The sequence below is a fragment of the Episyrphus balteatus genome, chromosome 1, assembly GCF_945859705.1.
Source record: "Episyrphus balteatus chromosome 1, idEpiBalt1.1, whole genome shotgun sequence".
NCBI lineage: Eukaryota > Metazoa > Arthropoda > Insecta > Diptera > Syrphidae > Episyrphus > Episyrphus balteatus.
In genome coordinates, this window is record NC_079134.1 from 111,232,758 (window position 1) to 111,252,433 (window position 19,676).

The window sequence follows — 19,676 nt, forward strand, 5'->3', positions numbered from 1 at the left end:
GCAATTTTTAATCTATAGACTTTAAAGTATTTTTAATTACCGACGTTTGAAAAAAAAGATCATCAAAATCTAAGCTGTTCGGCCAGGTTCCCTAATATTGCCAATTTTTGAGCTTTAGTTACTCCACTAATTCAATTCTTTTTAAATCGTCTTCTAATTGACTCACATTCAGTCGTTTGAAATCTCGAAAACTAATAGTCTTACTTGAAATCAATGGTTCACATTGAAATGTTATATGAATTAGGTCGTGACGCGAAAAGGCAGGCACGGATATTTGATTAAACTTGAGAACTTTATACATATGACTGACGATAAATACATCAAGAAGGGTGCTACTGTGTGAAGTAAAATGAGTGGGTGATGAATTGTTAACAGGAAAGAGATTTAAGGTTCTCATATTGTTGATAAGAGATGAATCATTTAATATGTTGCAATTGAAGTCACCAACAACAACAACAAAAGGTGATATAAAAGATAATTCATCAATTACTGCTAAAATAGGTTTGATATCGGTGTTGTTGTTGGGTCTGTATACTGCGCCAAGCAAGGTTTTATTTTCGTTGCACAGTACCTCTACCAACACATAATCTATCTTACTTCCAGGTTCTGCTTTTCTTAAAATTTTGCAATTTATATCATCACGCACAAAAATAGCTACACCCCCACCGCATCTTCCAAACCTATCACAACGAAAAGGATTTTGAAATCCATTTAGGGAACAAACAGTATTACCAACATAATTTGAAAGCCCAGTCTCTGAGACACACACAACGTCAACCCTCGAACCTTCAAATAAGAATCTAAATTTATCAATTTTTGGTAAAATACTTTGTAAACCGGATTCTTGATAGCATAAAACATTAATCACTGCACGTTCTATATAATTTTTGAACGAATCGTCTGTGCAACTAAGTAATAAATTAGTTAATATTAGCACACCTGCCATACTATTATTTCAAAACAATAGGCATATTTAAAGTTCGAAACGAAAAAACTAGAAGACATTTTTAATATTTCAATCTCCAATATTGTAGAAGCTAAAAAAACTTTTAATCCAAGGAATAAGTACAACTTTAAAACTCTGATAATGATAAGTTTCAAATTTGTTGAGCAAGCAATTTGCCTAGAGTATAAAAAATGATTTTTGTAACTACAACTAAGGCAGTGTTTTTCAAACTCTTTGCGTTCGCGACCACTTTGATAGGAAAAATACCTACCCTAAAACATTAAACATATATGGCCTTATTAATAAATCGAACGCTAATGTTGACTAATAGTTAACCAGAAGGTTAAAACAAAATACTGAGCTTTCACAAAATGCGACCACTAACTTAGTCTCCCGTTTTCCATATAATCTATTAAAAAATCTACCACAAATGTGAAAAAAATTAATGAACTGTCAGAAATTCCATCAAAGAATCTGTCAAAGTTCAATTTTGTTTTAACGTAAGAGAAAAAAATATTTAATAGTGGTAAAGGCCATTGTTTATTTGTATATATCTTCAGTTCGGGGGTTACGCGCAGCATGTTTCGTATTTTTTTGTTTAAGTGCAAATATTAGAAACATAGTGCAAGATCAGTACAATAAGGAAAGTAGCAGAAACATTCTTGCATGAAAAATATAAATAGGAATGATAGGAATAGGCGAGTTTCCAAGATCTTAGCTCACTATATATTATATTTTTGGAATTCATGAACAGAATTATTGCGAAAGAGACAAAACCACGAATACAAGTATACTAAATTTTTATACTAGTTCAAAGAAGAAAACAGAATGTTTTTATGCATGCCCCAATTGGAAATCACAGGAATAGCAAGAGTTTACATACGCAAGAAAATTTGATTAGTCATTAAACTAAAACAAATTATCGTGAGCGCCAGATTAAATTATGAATTATGGATAACATAGTGCCGCGGCGTCAGCTACTTCGTCTCTTGTACAACTTCAAAATGTGGAAGTGTTCGGCAATGGAGCAATGTACTAAATGACTATAAGTGCTGATTATAAAAATTACTTTACATTGAACTATACTTATAAAGTTTTTTTATTTCTTTCTTGACATCCCAAAATATTATTAAGAGAAAATATGTTATAATAATTGTATTTTTCCAAACATTTAGAACGAAAAAGATAAAATTTTTTGTGTCAATCAAATCAACAGTTTTCCAAGGAAACATTCACATAAAAATTGTCTCCAATAAGTCTAAGAACAAAAGATAACTAAGATTTTACTGTAAACTCGATTTACTGAGAAATAATATTTTAGTATATTATTTATTTATGATATTTCAAAATGTATCTATTGTTTATGGTTTATTTTGCACAATATATGTAATACCTACCGTTATTCTGTATCTAATAGAGGCTCACATCGCTTATTTAATAGAATATTATGTTACTATATAAGCTAGTTTTCTTATTAAAAAACATTTCAATTAATTCGGTTAAAAATTTCGATTTGACTTTGTTAAACGTTAATAAGACAGAACAGAATACGATATTGACAGAAGTTAAGAAATTCATAAAAGTCCATTGGCCTAGTTTCGTTATCCAACAAAAAAAAAATCGATAGTTTAGGTAATTATTGATAGAATATTTTTCCCCTTTGACTTTTTTTTTATTTTGCTTCTTACGCAGCTCCAGCACTAAACCGCCTTTTTGTTGCAGAAAGAATATTATTCCAACACAAATGAAAAATTATCGTAATTATAAAAAGAAGCGAATGATAACATAAATTACGTGCCATTAAGAAGTGTACATACACTCACGTACTCGTGCTGTATACGTATACATTATCTAACGACCATAAAAGGAGTGTAACTAAATATGATAATGGAATAGTTACAATGGGAAAAAACATGTGAGGAGATAAAGAAGGGAAGCTCCTTATATTGTTGTTGTTAAAAAATCCTTTTGTAAGTGTTGTCAAAAGAAAAGGTGAATTACTTCGTTCATTGTAGCGTGTTTGTTTGTTAATTTTTATTTTAACATGCAGATACAATGTTTTCCAAGAATAAAAAGGAGATGGTACAATGAAGTACCACTTCCAGTTTTTGTAGCTGTGGAAAATTAAATTAATACACTAGTGTGTTTTATTAATTAAAGAAATTTTAAGTTTTTATCTCTTAGGGAGCGAAATTAAAGTCTAAACACTTATCAAAAGGTGAAGTGGCCTATAATTTAATTTTTTATGTGCTGTTGGATATGTTTGTACACGCTCAAGTAAGGTATATTTTAACAAAATGTTTGATTATGTAGGTATAGGTATTAGGGTGGGTCAAAAAAATCGAAAATTTTTTTTTTGATTTGGTACTCCGAAAAATCGATTGCTAGACCCCTCTAGAATATACACACCAAATATGAGCTCTTTATATTAATGGGAAGGTCCTCCGCTTTGCAACTTTCCATTTTTACATCAAGCTTCTACTAAAAAAAAATAATTTTTTTATTAATTGACTTTTTAGCAAATTTCTTCTCATATTCTTGTAGGAAATTGAACGCTCTACAAAAAAGGCCTTATACACTTTTTTCGTTTATCTAACCGTTGAATAGATATTTGAGGTCCAAAAATCGAGAAAATCTTTAAAAATTCGTTTTTTGTTCTTAATTTTGTAACAAATTGAAAAATTGTAATGATTAAACGCGCAAGACATATTCTTGTTGGAAATTGATTGCTCCACAAAAAAGGTCTTATTAACTTTTTTCATTAATCTAACCATTCTAAAGATATTCGAGGTCAAAGTTAAAAAAAAATATAAAAACATTTTATATTTTTAAAAAATTTCTAATTCACTGAAACTTCATTATTTTCAAATTAACAAGATATTTTCTTGTAGGGGCTTAAATGTTCTACAAAAAATTCCTTGGAATGAAATTGATTGCTTTAACCGTTTAGAAGATATTCGTATCCAAACCAATGCTCACTGATTTCAATAGTTTTCTTATGACCCGTATGCATTGCGATTTGGATACGAATATCTTCTAAACGGTTAAAGCAATCAATTTCATTCCAAGGAATTTCTTGTAGAACGTTTAAGCCCCTACAAAAATATATCTTGCTAATTTGAAAATAATGAAGTTTCAATGAATTAGAAATTTTTTAAAAATATAAAATGTTTTTATATTTTTTTTTAACTTTGACCTCGAATATCTTTAGAATGGTTAGATTAATGAAAAAAGTTAATAAGACCTTTTTTGTGGAGCAATCAATTTCCAACAAGAATATGTCTTGCGCGTTTAATCATTACAATTTTTCAATTTGTTACAAAATTAAGAACAAAAAACGAATTTTTAAAGATTTTCTCGATTTTTGGACCTCAAATATCTATTCAACGGTTAGATAAACGAAAAAAGTGTATAAGGCCTTTTTTGTAGAGCGGTCAATTTCCTACAAGAATATGAAAAGAAATTTGCTAAAAAGTCAATTAATAAAAAAATTATTTTTTTTTAGTAGAAGCTTGATGTAAAAATGGAAAATTGCAAAGCGGAGGACCTTCCCATTAATATAAAGAGCTCATATTTGGTGTGTATATTCTAGAGGGGTCTAGCAATCGATTTTTCGGAGTACCAATTAAAAAAAAAGAATTTCAATTTTTTTGACCCACCCTAATAGGTATATAGCTAACAAATTTAATCTTAATCGTAAAAGTCGTTTGGGAGCACATTATAATACCACGAAAATGTTATATTCGAGGTACCTACAGGTTTTAAGCGAGATATTAGAAAAATTAAAAAACGGTGAAGCTAAAGCCATTTGCACCCAGCAAATCCATTCATCTGAACTAGATGTACAAATGGATGCACAAGTACACAGACTATTGTAATTTGCGTTTGATAACACTGTGTTACAAAAAAAAATCATGTCAATTACTTTGGAAATGACCTAGCAGATGTTGTAGGTATTACTGAGTAGGGTAGAGTTACCTAATTCCGGCCCTCTCCAGTAGCCGGCCTCCTTTCAGAAAAATCCTTATAACTAGTGATTTCGTAGGATTCATTCCAAATTTTTGCTCTTATTCTGTTCTTTTAAATGTCTCTCTACTCCTAAAATTACAATATTCTTATTATTCTTGTTATTCTGTTTTCTTAGAAAAAAATAAGTTTTTGTGAATCGGGTATGGTTTTTTTAAATTTTACTGCCGAAAGCCACTATCGTAATTAGTGTTTTGTGGAAACAATTTCACAGTTAATGCTTTGAAATGTTGTTTTTCTTATTAAATATATATTATTCTTCAAATAAAATAGGCTCCGTGAAGCCAGAACTGCGACCTCAAAATTTTTGAACCAAATTTGTCTAATTCGTTTGTCCACCGTTTGTCCATGTTTGTCCACCCAAAATTTTCGTTTGTCCACCCTTCAAAAAAATTTTAGAGCAAATTATTTTTTTTTTTATAGGAAGTCTGAAAAATGAAAAATCGTCTAAAACGCTCAAATTTTGAGATAGACGTATAAAACCAACTGCAATCGTTTGTCCACCTCGAGTTCTATATACACACCAAATATTATCGTTTTTCCACCCCCCGTTTAGGAGCAATTCCAAAAACAAATTTTGCACTGAAAAATTGAAATTCCCCTAAAATCCCCAAAAATCATTTTTTATCAAAAATTCAAACTGCTGTCGTTTGTCCACCTCGAGTTCTTTACGTATACCAAAACTCATCGTTTGTCCACCCTCTGTTTAGGAGGTATTCCAAAAAGAATTTTTTTATAGCAACTTAAAAAAAAGTACGCATACACCACAGTATACCTCTACTGAAAACTAAAAAGTCCTCAAAAATTATTATTTTTCAAAAATTCAAACGGCAATCGTTTGTCCACCTCGATTAATGTATACAAACAAAAAATCATCGTTTGTCCACCCTACGTTGAGGAGATATTCAAAAAACAAAATTTGTACTGAAAAATTCAAAGTCCCATAAAATCTCCAAAAATTGACTTTTTTCAAAATTTCAAATTTCCGTCGTTTGTCCACCTCGAGTTCTACACGTATACTAAAAATCGTCGTTTGTCCACCCTACGTTTAGAAGATATTCAAAAAACAAAATTTGTACTGAAAATAAAAAAATTCTTTTTGGAATATCTCCTAAACAGAGGGTGGACAAACGATGATTTTTGGTATACGTAAAGAACTCGAGGTGGACAAACGATAGCAGTTTGAAATTTTTATTTAAATTGATTTTTGGGGATTTTAGGGGAGTTTTAATTTTTCAGTGCAAAATTTGTTTTTTAAATTGCTCCTAAACGGGGGGTGGAAAAACGATAATATTTGGTATGTATATAGAACTCGAGGTGGACAAACGATTGCAGTTGGTTTAATACGCCTTTCTCAAAATTTGACCGTTTTAGACGATTTTTCATTTTTCAGACTTCCTATAAAAAAAAAAAAGAATTTGCTCTAAAATTTTTTTGAAGGGTGGACAAACGAAAATTTTGGGTGGACAAACATGGACAAACGGTGGACAAACGAATTAGACAAATTTGGTTCAAAAATTTTGAGGTCGCAGTTCTGGCTTCACGGAGCCAATAAAATAGGTTTTAAATAGGAAAAAGATGTGAATTTTGGTAATTTTAAGGGGGCCAAACAGTGGTGCCATTTGACGTTTTTGGCGACAAAATTCATTTGCACGGCCATTTCTGGACGAAAAGTCATGAAATTTGGTACACTGAATGATTATAGTATGGGGAATACGAAAAGGCTGCCAACTTTTTTTTATTCAAAATGGCGGCTCCAAAATGGCGGCTCCAAAATGGCGGAAAGAATGAGCGTTAAAATAGAATTTTCATTTTCAAAACAGTATATAAGCTAGAAATTGGGCTAAATTCATGTCAAAAAGGTGTTAGATTTAAGATTTAGAACTCATAGATTCATATTCTTTACAAAAAAAATGAAAAAAATTGAGAACAAAGTCCAAAAAATGCCAATTTAGTAAAACACACTTTAAGACCCCTAATTACGCTATTTCATGCATTTTTTTTTTAATTTATCACAATTTTGAGATCTCTTCTATTTATGTTTCATAAGAAAATTGAAAATATTGGGGTTATATGGTTGCCAACTATGTTTTTAATTAAATATAAGAAAACATGATATAATGAAAAGTTTCAATGTTCAATAAAACTGAGAATTTATTTTTTCCGTAAACCAAAATATACTTTTCTAATAGATTTTAGCGTTTTATATTCAAATCCGGAGTCAAAAAAAATCTATGACGTCACGTTTCGAAGATAAAAATTAATTTTGATCTGCTTATATCTCGAAAACGTGACGTCATAGATTTTTTTTGACTCCGGATTTGAATATAAAACGCTAAAATCTATTAGAAAAGTATATTTTGGTTTACGGAAAAAATAAATTCTCAGTTTTATTGAACATTGAAACTTTTCGTTATATCATGTTTTCTTATATTTAATTAAAAACATAGTTGGCAACCATATAACCCCAATATTTTCAATTTTCTTATGAAACATAAATAGAAGAGATCTCAAAATTGTGATAAATAAAAAAAAATGCATGAAATAGCGTAAGTAGGGGTCTTAAAGTGTGTTTTACTAAATTGGCATTTTTTGGACTTTGTTCTCAATTTTTTTGATTTTTTTGTAAAGAATATGAATCTATGAGTTCTAAATCTTAAATCTAACACCTTTTTGACATGAATTTAGCCCAATTTCTAGCTTATATACTGTTTTGAAAATGAAAATTCTATTTTAACGCTCATTCTTTCCGCCATTTTGGAGCCGCCATTTTGAATAAAAAAAAGTTGGCAGCCTTTTCGTATTCTCCATACTATAATCATTCAGTATACCAAATTTCATGACTTTTCGTCCAGAAACGGCCGTGCAAATGAATTTTGACGCCAAAAACGAAGAATGGCACCACTGTGGGCCGGAGATAGAACACAAAATAAGCTTTGAAATTCAAGAGTTTCCTGTATTCGGCCCCCTTTTATTGATAAAAGTTTAAAAAATGCGGAAAAATAAATACATTTTTAAATCATTTGATGTTATAACTTATTAACAATCAAAATTGTTTCTAAATTCTTAAAACACAAAAATTTAAATAAAAAACATTCAATTTATTTAAGCTTGACCTTATAAAGTCAGTGGCCGGAAATGGGACACTAGATGGCCGAAACTAGGAAACAAAGGCCGGATTTTTTATACAAAAACTTGAATAAAATATTTTTGGGAACTATTATTAACTATTTTTTTTTAACCATACTGAAAAATTATTATAAAAAGTACATTTTATTTCAAGAATTATTCGAATTATATTGATATTTGACGTTTCTGTGCTTTATTTTATGAGACAGAATCCTTAAAGGGCCGGCTACTAGCAACTCTACCCTACATCATATTTCGGCACTTGAAATTTTTCGTAGACCCTCAAAATTTCAAGTTATCGTCAAAAAACTGTTTTTTAATGTTTTCAGATTTCAACGATTTTTTACTCAGCCATTTTTCGGTAAATTTCAGATTTTTTAAAAGTTCTAAACAGAGGAGTACTTGTTCTTTTTGAAAATATTGGGTGAAGATTTTATGGGCTGAATCTTAAATTACATTTTTTATAAGAAGCGAAAAAGTATTTTACCTACTATATAAAATATTTTATATGAAAAGTGAACAAAAAATCTTGAAGCCTTATATTGTTTTCAAGAAAAACAACGACTTATATTCAAGTCTATAAGTCTTGTTCTTTAAAAAGTAAAATAATTATTTTTTGAAATCACTAATTTTTATTTTTCTTCGCACAACATTTTTCAATATTTTCACCTGAGCACCTCCTACAAATTTTATACGTCTGCAAGCTTTATATTTCAGCCAAAAATATTTACCACAATCATGTCCATACAACATCTACAAAACAAAAAAATACTAACATTTTTTCCTTCCATAAACAGTTTGTCCATTTTTTTATATAACAACCTATAATACATTTCTGTGAAAGCTTACATTAAAAATGTATAGTTATGAATTGTGAATTTGAAAACGATTGAATTTTTGTACAACTATTAGTCCTAACTATTATATATCCCCGCCTATAAATTTTATTCATAAGTCCCTTAAAATCACCAAAAATTGCTCTTTTTCAAAATTTCAAATTTCTGTCGTTTGTCCACCTCGAGTTCTATACGTATACCAAAAATGGTCGTTTGTCCACCCTACGTTAAAAACATATTAAAACAAAATTTGTACTGAAAAATTCAATGTCCCCTAAAATCCCCAAAAATTACTCTTTTTCAAAATTTCAAATTTCTGTCGTTTCTCCACCTCGAGTTCTATACTATATTTATACAAAATTTGTTTTTTGAATATCATTTTAACGTAGGGTGGACAAACGGCGATTTTTGGTATACTCAAGGTGGACAAACGACAGAAATTTGAAATTTTGAAAAAGAGTAATTTTTGGGGATTTTACGGGACTTTGAATTTTTCAGTACAAATTCTGTTTTTTTAAATATCTTTTTAACGTAGGGTGGACAAACAACGATTTTTGATATACGCGAAGGTGGACAAACGACAGAAATTCGAAATTTTAAATAAGAGTAATTTTTGGGGATTTTAAGGGACTTTGAATTTTTCAGTACAAATTTTGTTTTTTAAATATCTCTTTAAAGTAGGGTGGACAAACGACCATTTTTGGTATACGCGAAGAACTCAAGGTGGACAAACGACTGAAATTCGAAATTTTGAATAAGAGTAATTTTTGGGGATTTTAGGGGACTTTGAATTTTTCAGTACAAATTTTGTTTTTTAAGTATCTTTTTAACGTAGGGGGACAAACGACCATTTTTGGTATTCGTGAAGAACTCGAGGTGGACAACCGACAGAAATTTGAAATTTTGAAATAGAGTAATTTTTGGGGATTTTAGGGCACTTGGAAGTTTTCAGTACAAATTTTGTTTTTTAAATATCTTTTTAACGTAGGGTGGACAAACGACTTTGAATTTTTCAGTACAAATTTTGTTTTTTAAATATCTTTTTGACGTAGGGGGCAAACGACCATTTTTGGTATACGTAAAGAACTCGAGGTGGATAAACGACAGCAGTTTGAATTTTTTATAAAAATTGATTTTAGGGGAATTTCAATTTTTCAGTGCAAAATTTGTTTTTGGAATTGCTCCTAAACGGGGGGGTGGAAAAACGGTAATATTTGGTATGTACAAATATAGAACTCGAGGTGGACAAACGTTTGGTTTTATTCTTCTATCTCAAAATTTTAGCGTTTTAGACAATTTTTCATTTTTCAGACTTCCTATAAAAAAAAAGAATTTGCTCTAAATTTTTTGAAGGGTGGACAAACGAAAATTTTGGGTAGACAAACATGGACAAACGCTCGACAAACGAATTAGACAAATTTGGTTCAAAAATTTTGAGGTCGCAGTTCTGGCTTCACGGAGCTGATTCCAATGAATGATTCGGCACCCATTAATAATGAAGAGCCGCTAAAGAACAGCGCGTCTTACCTTTTGAGGATTTGTGAGGTCAGTCGTGGGGCTCTCGAGAAAGTCGACATCAAGCTCAGTTTTGGTATTAGGAATGCCAAATCAAGATTCTACAGAGTCAGGAAACGGAATCTAACTGAGTTGCGATATTGTCGATGATAACGATGTGTGGGCATTATTCAAGATCCCTGGATTATTGGCCTCGGAGTGAGAGGCCTTCAAGACAGTTAATTTGACCTTTTTTACAAGACCGTCAGTTCAAACCGAGGTTAGTCAAGAACTTATGTGCTAGAAAAACACTTAAGAGCCTTTTTGTGCCCCAGTAAGTCAAGAACTTATGTGCTAGAAAAACACTTAAGGCTGAGTGGACCATGTAAAAATCGGGTTATCGTTTACAAATCGGTGAATAACTTTTACATTTTTAAAGATAATTGAATGAAATAAATTTTATTATTTAGATAATAAACATAATAAACAAATATCTCCATCCCCACAATTTCCAAATTTGTGCACTTGTAATTAAGAGAGAACAAAACATGATAAAATTTTCGTTGTTTTAGAACGACCTGAAAGACATTGGTTTGTTTCTTAGTTAAACTAAAATTTTTATTTTTTTTTTCTATTTTGGATTGAGGTTGAATCAAACTACGGAGTAAAACTATTTTGAAAATCTAAAAATGTATTTTTCATAGAAAAAAATTAATCGAAACTGAAGCTATTTTTCTTTATGTTACAATGTTTGAACATGTGTAACTTCTGCAATTATTGTTAAAATTCATCGAAATAAAAAGAAATAAGTACCTCAACTCAAATACTAACACATTGATTAGTTTAAGAAATTTATATTACGTTTTAAGGTCTTAAACAACAACAAAATGTTAAAAAGTCATTTTTTCTTAACTTTTTTTAAAAAAAGTGGTTTAATTTCTTTATTTTTCAAAGTATGATTTTGATTTTTATTTTATTTAAAAGCTTAGTTTATGGACTATGGAGTAAAGCTATATTTTGTTGGAAAATATTATTTTGTAACCCTCCCATCGCTTTTTAAATAGTCCCAAAAACAATAAACTGTACTATGAAACCAGAATTTTTAGATTTTTTGTTATATTTTTTTTATTTTTTTTTCATTATTTTTTCTATCAATATCAAGTTAGAAAACAAGAATTGCTATAATAGTTTTCTTACAATTAAGTTTTGAAAAAGAGTCTACTTTCCATTTTTTTCCTCAGAAATTCATGAAGCCAGAACTGCGACCTCAAAATTTTTGAACCAAATTTGTCTAATTCGTTTGACCACCGTTTGTCCATCTTTGTACACCCAAAATTTTCGTTTGTCCACCCTTCAAAAAATAGGAAGTCTGAAAAACGCTCAAATTTTGAGATAGCATTATAAAACCAACTGCAATCGTTTGTCCACCTCGAGTTCTATATACATACCTAATATTATCGTTTTTCCACCCCCTGTTTAGGAGCAATTTAAAAAACAAATTTTGCACTGAAAAATTAAAACTCCCCTAAAATCCCCAAAAATCAATTTTCATAAAAAATTCAAACTGCTGTCGTTTGTCCACCTCGAGTTCTTTACGTATACCAAAAATCATCGTTTGTCCACCCTCTGTTTAGGAGATATTCCAAAAAGAATTTTTTTATAGCAACTTAAAAAAAAGTACGCATACACCACAGTGTACCTCTACTGAAAATTTAAAAATCCTCAAAAATTATTATTTTTCAAAAATTCAAACGGCAATTCTGTCGTTTTTTCACCTCGGGTTCTTCACGTATGCCAAAAATCGTCGTTTGTCCACCCTACGTTTAGAAGATATTCAAAAAACAAATTTTGTACTGAAAAATCGAAAAAAAATATTACGCATACACCAGAGTGAAAATTTCAAAATCCTCAAAAATTACTTTTTTTCAAAAATTCAAAAAACGGCAATCGTTTGTCCACCTCGAGAAATGGATATAAAAAACAAAAAATCATCGTTTGTCCACCCTACGTTTAGGAGATATTCAAAAAACAAAATTTGTACTGAAAAATTCAATGTCCCATATGATCCCAAAAAAAAAAAAATTACAGGAATTTTAGCACTTATTACACTGTGATAGTTCAAAAAACCGACAGAGGGCTCTCATGTCTACTAAAGATAATTCGAGTATGCTGAACACGATGGCGTACTTTGTTTTTCTGGATTAGGTCAAATAAGAAAGATTTTTGCGTTTGAAATTTTGTTTGCACATGCCAAAAATGAGGGTATAAAACACCATATATTTTCCAATTTTTGATTTTTTATCGATGTAAAATTATGGAAAATCTATTATTTTTTTTAAGTATTATACGTAAGACAAGTTATTTAAAAAAAATCTGTCGAATGACTATTTAAATCATTATTGGAAAAAAAAAGTCGATTTTTCTTACATATTTTAACTATAAGGGTATAAATGTATGCGAAAACTCAACATTTTTATGTAGACACCTTTAATGTGTTAATACTCTGGAATATTATACATATGTAGATGTACATATTTAATTAAAAAATCAGGCATGGTATCAATATTTTAATTTAAATTCTTTCAATTTGTTTTAAAATTAAAACATATTTACTATTACTTCCATCTGCATACTGCATTATATGAGATTACATACACAACACATAATTTATTTGTTACAGTCCATCTCTAATTTAAGGGGGTTTGTCACGCTTATCTGTTTTGACTCCTTTAACGGTCATCTATTTTTTATTTATTTTTTTAGCTACTTGAGCCCATGGGTGTTTTGCCCCCTTCCGATCTTACCTGATATTCTAGAATATTTTTTTTTAAGGTTCAAACCTTTAGGATTCATTCTCTCACAAAAAATACTCTTGAATATCCAACTTTCATTATAAAAAAGAATACGTTAAAAACTTTAACTATCTCACGGTAAAAAGTGCAACTTACTTTTAACATAAACGGTAACGATTTGTTGAAAAATTCCATATTTTATCCTAAAATACAAGATCAAATCGTTGCCACCGAGTGCTGCATTTTAATTTAAGTAATACGAAAAATATTAGAAAAATTGAAGAAAAATCGATGAATTTTTCCATGAAAATAATTATTTAAATAGTCTTTCGACAGATTTTTTTTTCAAATAACTTTTTTTACGAATAATAGCTACTTCCAAAAAAATAGATTTTCCATAATTTTACATCGATAAAAAATCAAAAATTGGAAAATATATGGTGTTTTATACCCTCATTTTTGGCATGTGCAAACAAAATTTCAAACGCAAAAATCTTTCTTATTTGACCTAATCCAGAAAAACTAAGTACGCCATCGTGTTCAGCATATTCGAATTATCTTTTAGTAGATATGAGAGCCCTCTGTCGGAAAAAAAAGTTCCATTTTCGAACACAGTGTTATTATTCACTCTCTCATTACATAACTAAGCACTCTCTCATTACTAGAATAACTTTTTAACTAATTATAAAAAAAAGTATCCAAAAATGGTATAAAAACCAAAAAATGTGTTTGACAATTTTTAATTTTTCCGTAAGAAAATAGACCTATTTTTTTTAGAAAATTAAATGATTATTTCAAATGTATCCTTGCATTTTTTATAAAGTGAACCGTTGTTGGGGTATGAATAGTTTAATTCAAGAGTATGAATTTTTGTTTAATGACTAAAAATGCGGTCTTGAAAAACGAATAAGATAAATGAATAGCCTTTAAAAAAATAAAAATCATTTTATCAAAAAAAAAAAATTCCCACTTCCCATAATAGCCCAGGGAAATTAGTAAATTAAATCGCATTTTTCGCGGGACAAAATTTGTTTCATGGAATGTGTTGGGGTGTATGTCCTCATCATAAAAGTCAATTTGTTGGGATGATTGGAGGTTGGGAACAGCCGCCATCTTGGAAAAGAGATTGGTATCGTTTTTATTGAATAGCTCCATTGTTATTCGTTTTAACAAAAAATGACAAAGGTAAGACTTATTAACATTAAAATTATCTAAAAAATGATATACAAAACAATTCCGTGAGTTGATTAAATAAAATTTTATGGTTGGTTAAAGTGCGGGTTTGTGTCGCAAGGTTGGGGCAAAATGACATTTTTTCATATATCTGGCGAACTTTTGATTTTTGTGGGTAATTCTTCAAGAATGAATTATAGTACTTCTAATTATCTATAAAATGAGCGCACAATTGTTATTGCAACCATCATATTGTAGAAGTAAATTAACTTCGAAATTCTCTATGTACTAGTCAAAAGTGAGAAAAAAGCCAGTTTTTTGCTATTAGGCCGAGAAAATTTTGGGAGTAGAGGTATTACCAAAATATAAGTACGCAGTTTTGCAGCCCTACGCGTCTTAATATCGAATTCAAAGGTCTGACAACTCTGATTCTGTGCTTTATACGGTTTTCGGGGGGTTTAATAACGTAAGTTTTCCAGTTAGTGTGAATGAGCTAAATTTACACTATTTCAAATTATTAATATAAAAACTGGTGCTCTGTCATTTTTCCTAAATCTGGACACCTCAATATTGGCGATGCGATTAATAGAACTCAAGATTTAAGCCGTTTAAGCGATAATGTTTTAGAGGATTTTGTGTTTAAATTTTTGTTTGTTTGTTTGAATTGAAAACCCCAATATGGTAACTAAAAAGCTTGTATCTTGAGTTCTATTAATCGCATCGCCAAGATTGTCGCTATAAAAAAATTCTTTTTGGAATATCTCCTAAACGTAGGGTGGACAAACGACGATTTTTGGCATACGTGAAGAACCCAAGGTGGACAAAGGACAGAAATTTGAAATTTTGAAAAAAATAATTTTTGGAGATTTTTCGGGACTTTGAAATTTTCAGTACAAATTTTTTTTTTGAATATCTTCTAAACGTAGGGTGGACAAACGACGATTTTTGGCGTACGTGTAGAACTCGAGGTGGACAAACGACAGAAATTTTGAAAAAAGTCAATTTTTGGAGATTTTTTGGGACTTTGAAATTTTCAGTACAAATTTTGTTTTTTGAATATCTTTTAAACGTAGGGTGGACAAACGACGACTTTTGGCATACGTAAAGAACCCGAGGTGGACAAACGACAGAAATTTGAAACTTTGAAAAAAATAATTTTTGGAGATTTTTCGGGACTTTGAAATTTTCAGTACAAATTTTGTTTTTTGAATATCTTCTAAACGTAGTGTGGAGAAACGACGATTTTTGGCGTACGTGTAGAACTCGAGGTGGACAAACGACAGAAATTTTGAAAAAAGTCAATTTTTGGAGATTTTTTGGGACTTTGAAATTTTCAGTACAAATTTTTTTTTTGAATATCTTTTAAACGTAGGGTGGACAAACGACGATTTTTGGCATACGTGTAGAACTCGAGGTGGACAAACGACAGAAATTTGAAATTTTGAAAAAAACTAATTTTTGGAGATTTTATTTTTTGAATATCTCCTAAACGTAGGGTGGACAAACGATGGTTTTTTGTTTGTATACATTTCTCGAGGTGGACAAACGATTGCCGTTTGAATTTTTGAAAAATAATAATTTTTGAGGACTTTTTAATTTTCAGTAGAGGTACACTGTGGTGTATGGGTACTTTTTTTTAAGTTGCTATAAAAAATTCTTTTTGGAATATCTCCTAAACAGAGGGTGGACAAACGATGATTTTTGGTATACGTAAAGAACTCGATGTGGACAAACGACAGCAGTTTGAATTTTTTATGAAAATTGATTTTTGGGTATTTTAGGGGAGTTTTAATTTTTCAGTGCAAAATTTGTTTTTTAAATTGCTCCTAAACGGGGGGTGGAAAAATGATAATATTAGGTATGTATATAGAACTCGAGGTGGACAAACGATTGCAGTTGGTTTTATAATGCTATCTCAAAATTTGAGCGTTTTAGACGATTTTTCATTTTTCAGACTTCCTATAAAAAAATGAATTTGCTCTAAAATTTTTTTGAAGGGTGGACAAACGAAAATTTTGGGTGGACAAACATGGACAAACGGTGGACAAACAAATTAGACAAATTTGGTTCAAAAATTTTGAGGTCGCAGTTCTGGCTTCACAGAGCCCTCTGAAGCGCCTAGCATTTCGCTCAAAAGAAATGCTTGAATTATATTTTCAAAAACAGCTGCTATGAGTCTTATGAAAAGATACGTGCATTTTTAAAAGTAATTTTTTTAATAAGATAAACAAAACACTTTTTCAGGTACATGCGAATGTGTACTCGAAGCTTTGAAAAAAATATTGTGTAATTTGGTATTCAATTATTTCTTAGAGTTAACAAACAAAATTATTATATCCAACACTTTAAAATAACAGCACTGAGCGAAGCACCTTCTACCTTGACCCAAATAATCACTTGTACATTTTTATTTAAGCTTACTCAAAAAGTGCAGCGCGCAACACATATTTTCATCAGCAGAAATATATAGTTTAAGCGTGTTAAATATAGCTTTTAAAAATAATAACATAATAGCAAGGAAATGAGTAGCATTATTACAGAATATTTTCGAAAATTCTAAATTGTTTGTAAGAAATATTCTTAAATACTGACCTTAATACTGTCGTAGCAAGCGGTCACTTTTCCATTCTGTACTTCAACGTTAGCCGGTGGGTGCGCAAACTTGCATTCCGTATCTTGTCTGGAACATTTATTCCTCTGGAATTCTCGGCACACCTCCAATTGCAGCCAGCGTGAATCTTTGCCATTTAAAAGACTGTTCATGTTTACCATTGCGGCCATTTTTTAAATTTTATTATTTATTTAAATTGTTTTTCTTGTTGTTATAGATTTCTTTATATTGAAAATAATAGATGAGCGACGAACACTTGATCACTTTTGTTTAGAAATTTTATTTTATACAAAAACCATTAATTTCACCCAGAAAAAAAAACAAGAAAAAGTAATTTGTTTGTTAATTTTAAATATTCTTTCAAATAGATTTTAAGTTTTTTGTTTTATTTTAAATATATCACAAAATTTGTTATCGATGTAAAAAGACGATGTACTATATAATTCCTTAGTTAATGTTTATTTAGTTAAACTCCTTCGTTTTTGGATTTCAACGCAATCCCTTTGATAACGCAATCTCCTTTAGGCAAAAATATTCGTTTTTATTGATTAGTTAACTGCTGTTATTAATGTAAATTATGATTATGGGAGTTTTTTTTTTTCTTACATTAAAACAAACAATTTTAATTTTAGTGAGAACTTAAAACTGTATGGCAAAATAAAAGGACTAGAAACGTTTCCCGTAGTTAACAAAATTTAATATTTGCGTGTAAATATTTTTTTAAACAATTCGTTGATTTAATTTATTTGAATAATATTTATTTTGTTATTTAATCAGATACTTCGGTTAAGTTTTATTTAATTAAAGTTCATCCTTGTTTTGAGGATAATCAAATGGCAATATTTAATCTTTAATCCAAGATTATATTTTTGTGTTACAATCTATGTATATAAGGGGATGAGCAGAAACACAATTTTAACGCAAAAAGCAAAAGCGGAACTTAGCGATTTTAAGGATAACCGGTGTTTCAAAGACACTTTTGCTAAGTTTTCTTTTTAGCGATAGTCACTTCAGTTCACTTTAGTTATAAATATTTGTTTTTAAGATAGTTCTACTGGTTTAGGCGACAGGAAATTGGCTGATACAGTGAACAAAAATGTTTTTATTTTTTTTTTATTTCTTATGAATATGGCTAATAATGGCAAAGCTGGGATATATAAAGTTAAGCTCTTTTTTATTTAATTTTAAATTTGTTTCAAGAGTAAATTTTGTGTACTATTTTTATAGGGAGGGATGAAAGACAAAGCGTTGAGATATTACACATTAATCTGAAATGAAACAAAAAAATCACATTTTTTAGCTACTATTTTGCTTATATTCATTTTTAAAAAATCTATGCAGTTATTTGATTTATATTGAGTTATATTAGTTTAATAAAAGAAAATGTTTGAGGTTTGTATGTTTGAAAAAAAAAAAATACATGACACACATAAAGCTTACAGGAAGAAATACATATATAAGACAAAGTCATAAGAGGGGATGATTTCCGGACAACCAAATTACAATAAATGAAATAATGAAATCCTTTTCATAATTATATTCCACACCTTTTAAAGCGAATAAGTAAGCGCATTTTTTGATAGATTTTGTCACATGTTTTTTTAAAGCTCATATTTATGTAATTATAATAACAAAAGCAAGCTACGCTGCTTTGCTCTTTAGCAAATTTATTTGATCACATGATATCTTTAAAGTTATGTACCTATTATTATACAGGGTGATTTGCCTTCAAAAAATGCTTAAGTGCTTAAATTACTTCGATATGGTAAAAAAAAATCAATCGGATGGCATGGGGGTCTATAATACCCCAGTTTATAGGTACAGGGAAAAATAAGATGGCAACATTTACTTTCAAAAACGTGTTATACTTCTTTTTCAAATTTAGAAATTCATTTCTTAATTTTGATATTAGATCAAATTGTGTTGATGAATATTTTGTTTAAAGAAATAATTTTCAAAGTGTTTTTTTTTTTCAGGGCGTGTGCGATTCCCTAAAGTTTAATAAATGTACAGCATTTAAACCCAGATTTATGAATGTCTTGGTATTTGAGGACAGATCTTCATTTAGTATTATAACCAGCGCGCTGTAGCGGTAAGATAAGGAGCTTCTGAGTTAACCATCTTTTACCTTTTTTTTCCATTGAGAACACCTGTTTACGTGAAAACTGTTCCATATTTAAAAAGAATAAATTTCTGATATAATATTGCCGAAGTTGTCCAATATGTGTTTCTATTTATAAGTCAGTTTTGTTTTTTGAAAACTTCCTTTTTGCTTAAAAGCGAGGAATACACCACTTCTCTTCCCATTTGTTTCGACACATCGCATCTTATGTAAATCACCCTGTATAATACTCTAAAAAGCTTATTCAGCAACGTTTATTTCCTTAAAATCTTTCTAGGTAAAGACAAATTAGCATTTAAATGCGATCTGGCACAATGCTTTGCTAAAAACTTATCTAATTGGATGATATCTTTTATTTAGGTGTTAGAAATGAACATTGTATTTCTTCATTCTTTGATCTATCAATGAGTATTTTTTCTAACCATTGTATAGTTTGGTGTTTGATTAAATATTTGAAAATCTTTAGAGATAAAGGTACAAAGAGAAAGGGCAATTTCACTCAAAACAACATTCTTCATACAGAAGGCATTAAAATGGTTTTGAATAA

General features: G+C 29.8%; 1 protein-coding gene across 25 annotated transcripts in view; it reads right to left on the reverse strand.

The window, feature by feature from the left end:
* LOC129906660 (mucin-17) overlaps positions 1 to 19,676 on the reverse strand; it is a 470,057-nt gene that overhangs the window by 139,861 nt on the left and 310,520 nt on the right. For 24 of the 25 annotated variants that reach the window (XM_055982510.1, XM_055982503.1, XM_055982509.1 and 21 more), the window contains one exon: positions 16,989 to 18,275. The exons of the other annotated variant lie outside the window; for it this stretch is intronic. In XM_055982510.1, coding sequence (XP_055838485.1) covers positions 16,989 to 17,177 — 189 coding nt within the window. In that variant the 5' untranslated portion in view covers positions 17,178 to 18,275. The remainder of the gene's footprint in view (positions 1 to 16,988; positions 18,276 to 19,676) is intronic. 25 annotated transcript variants of the gene reach the window in all.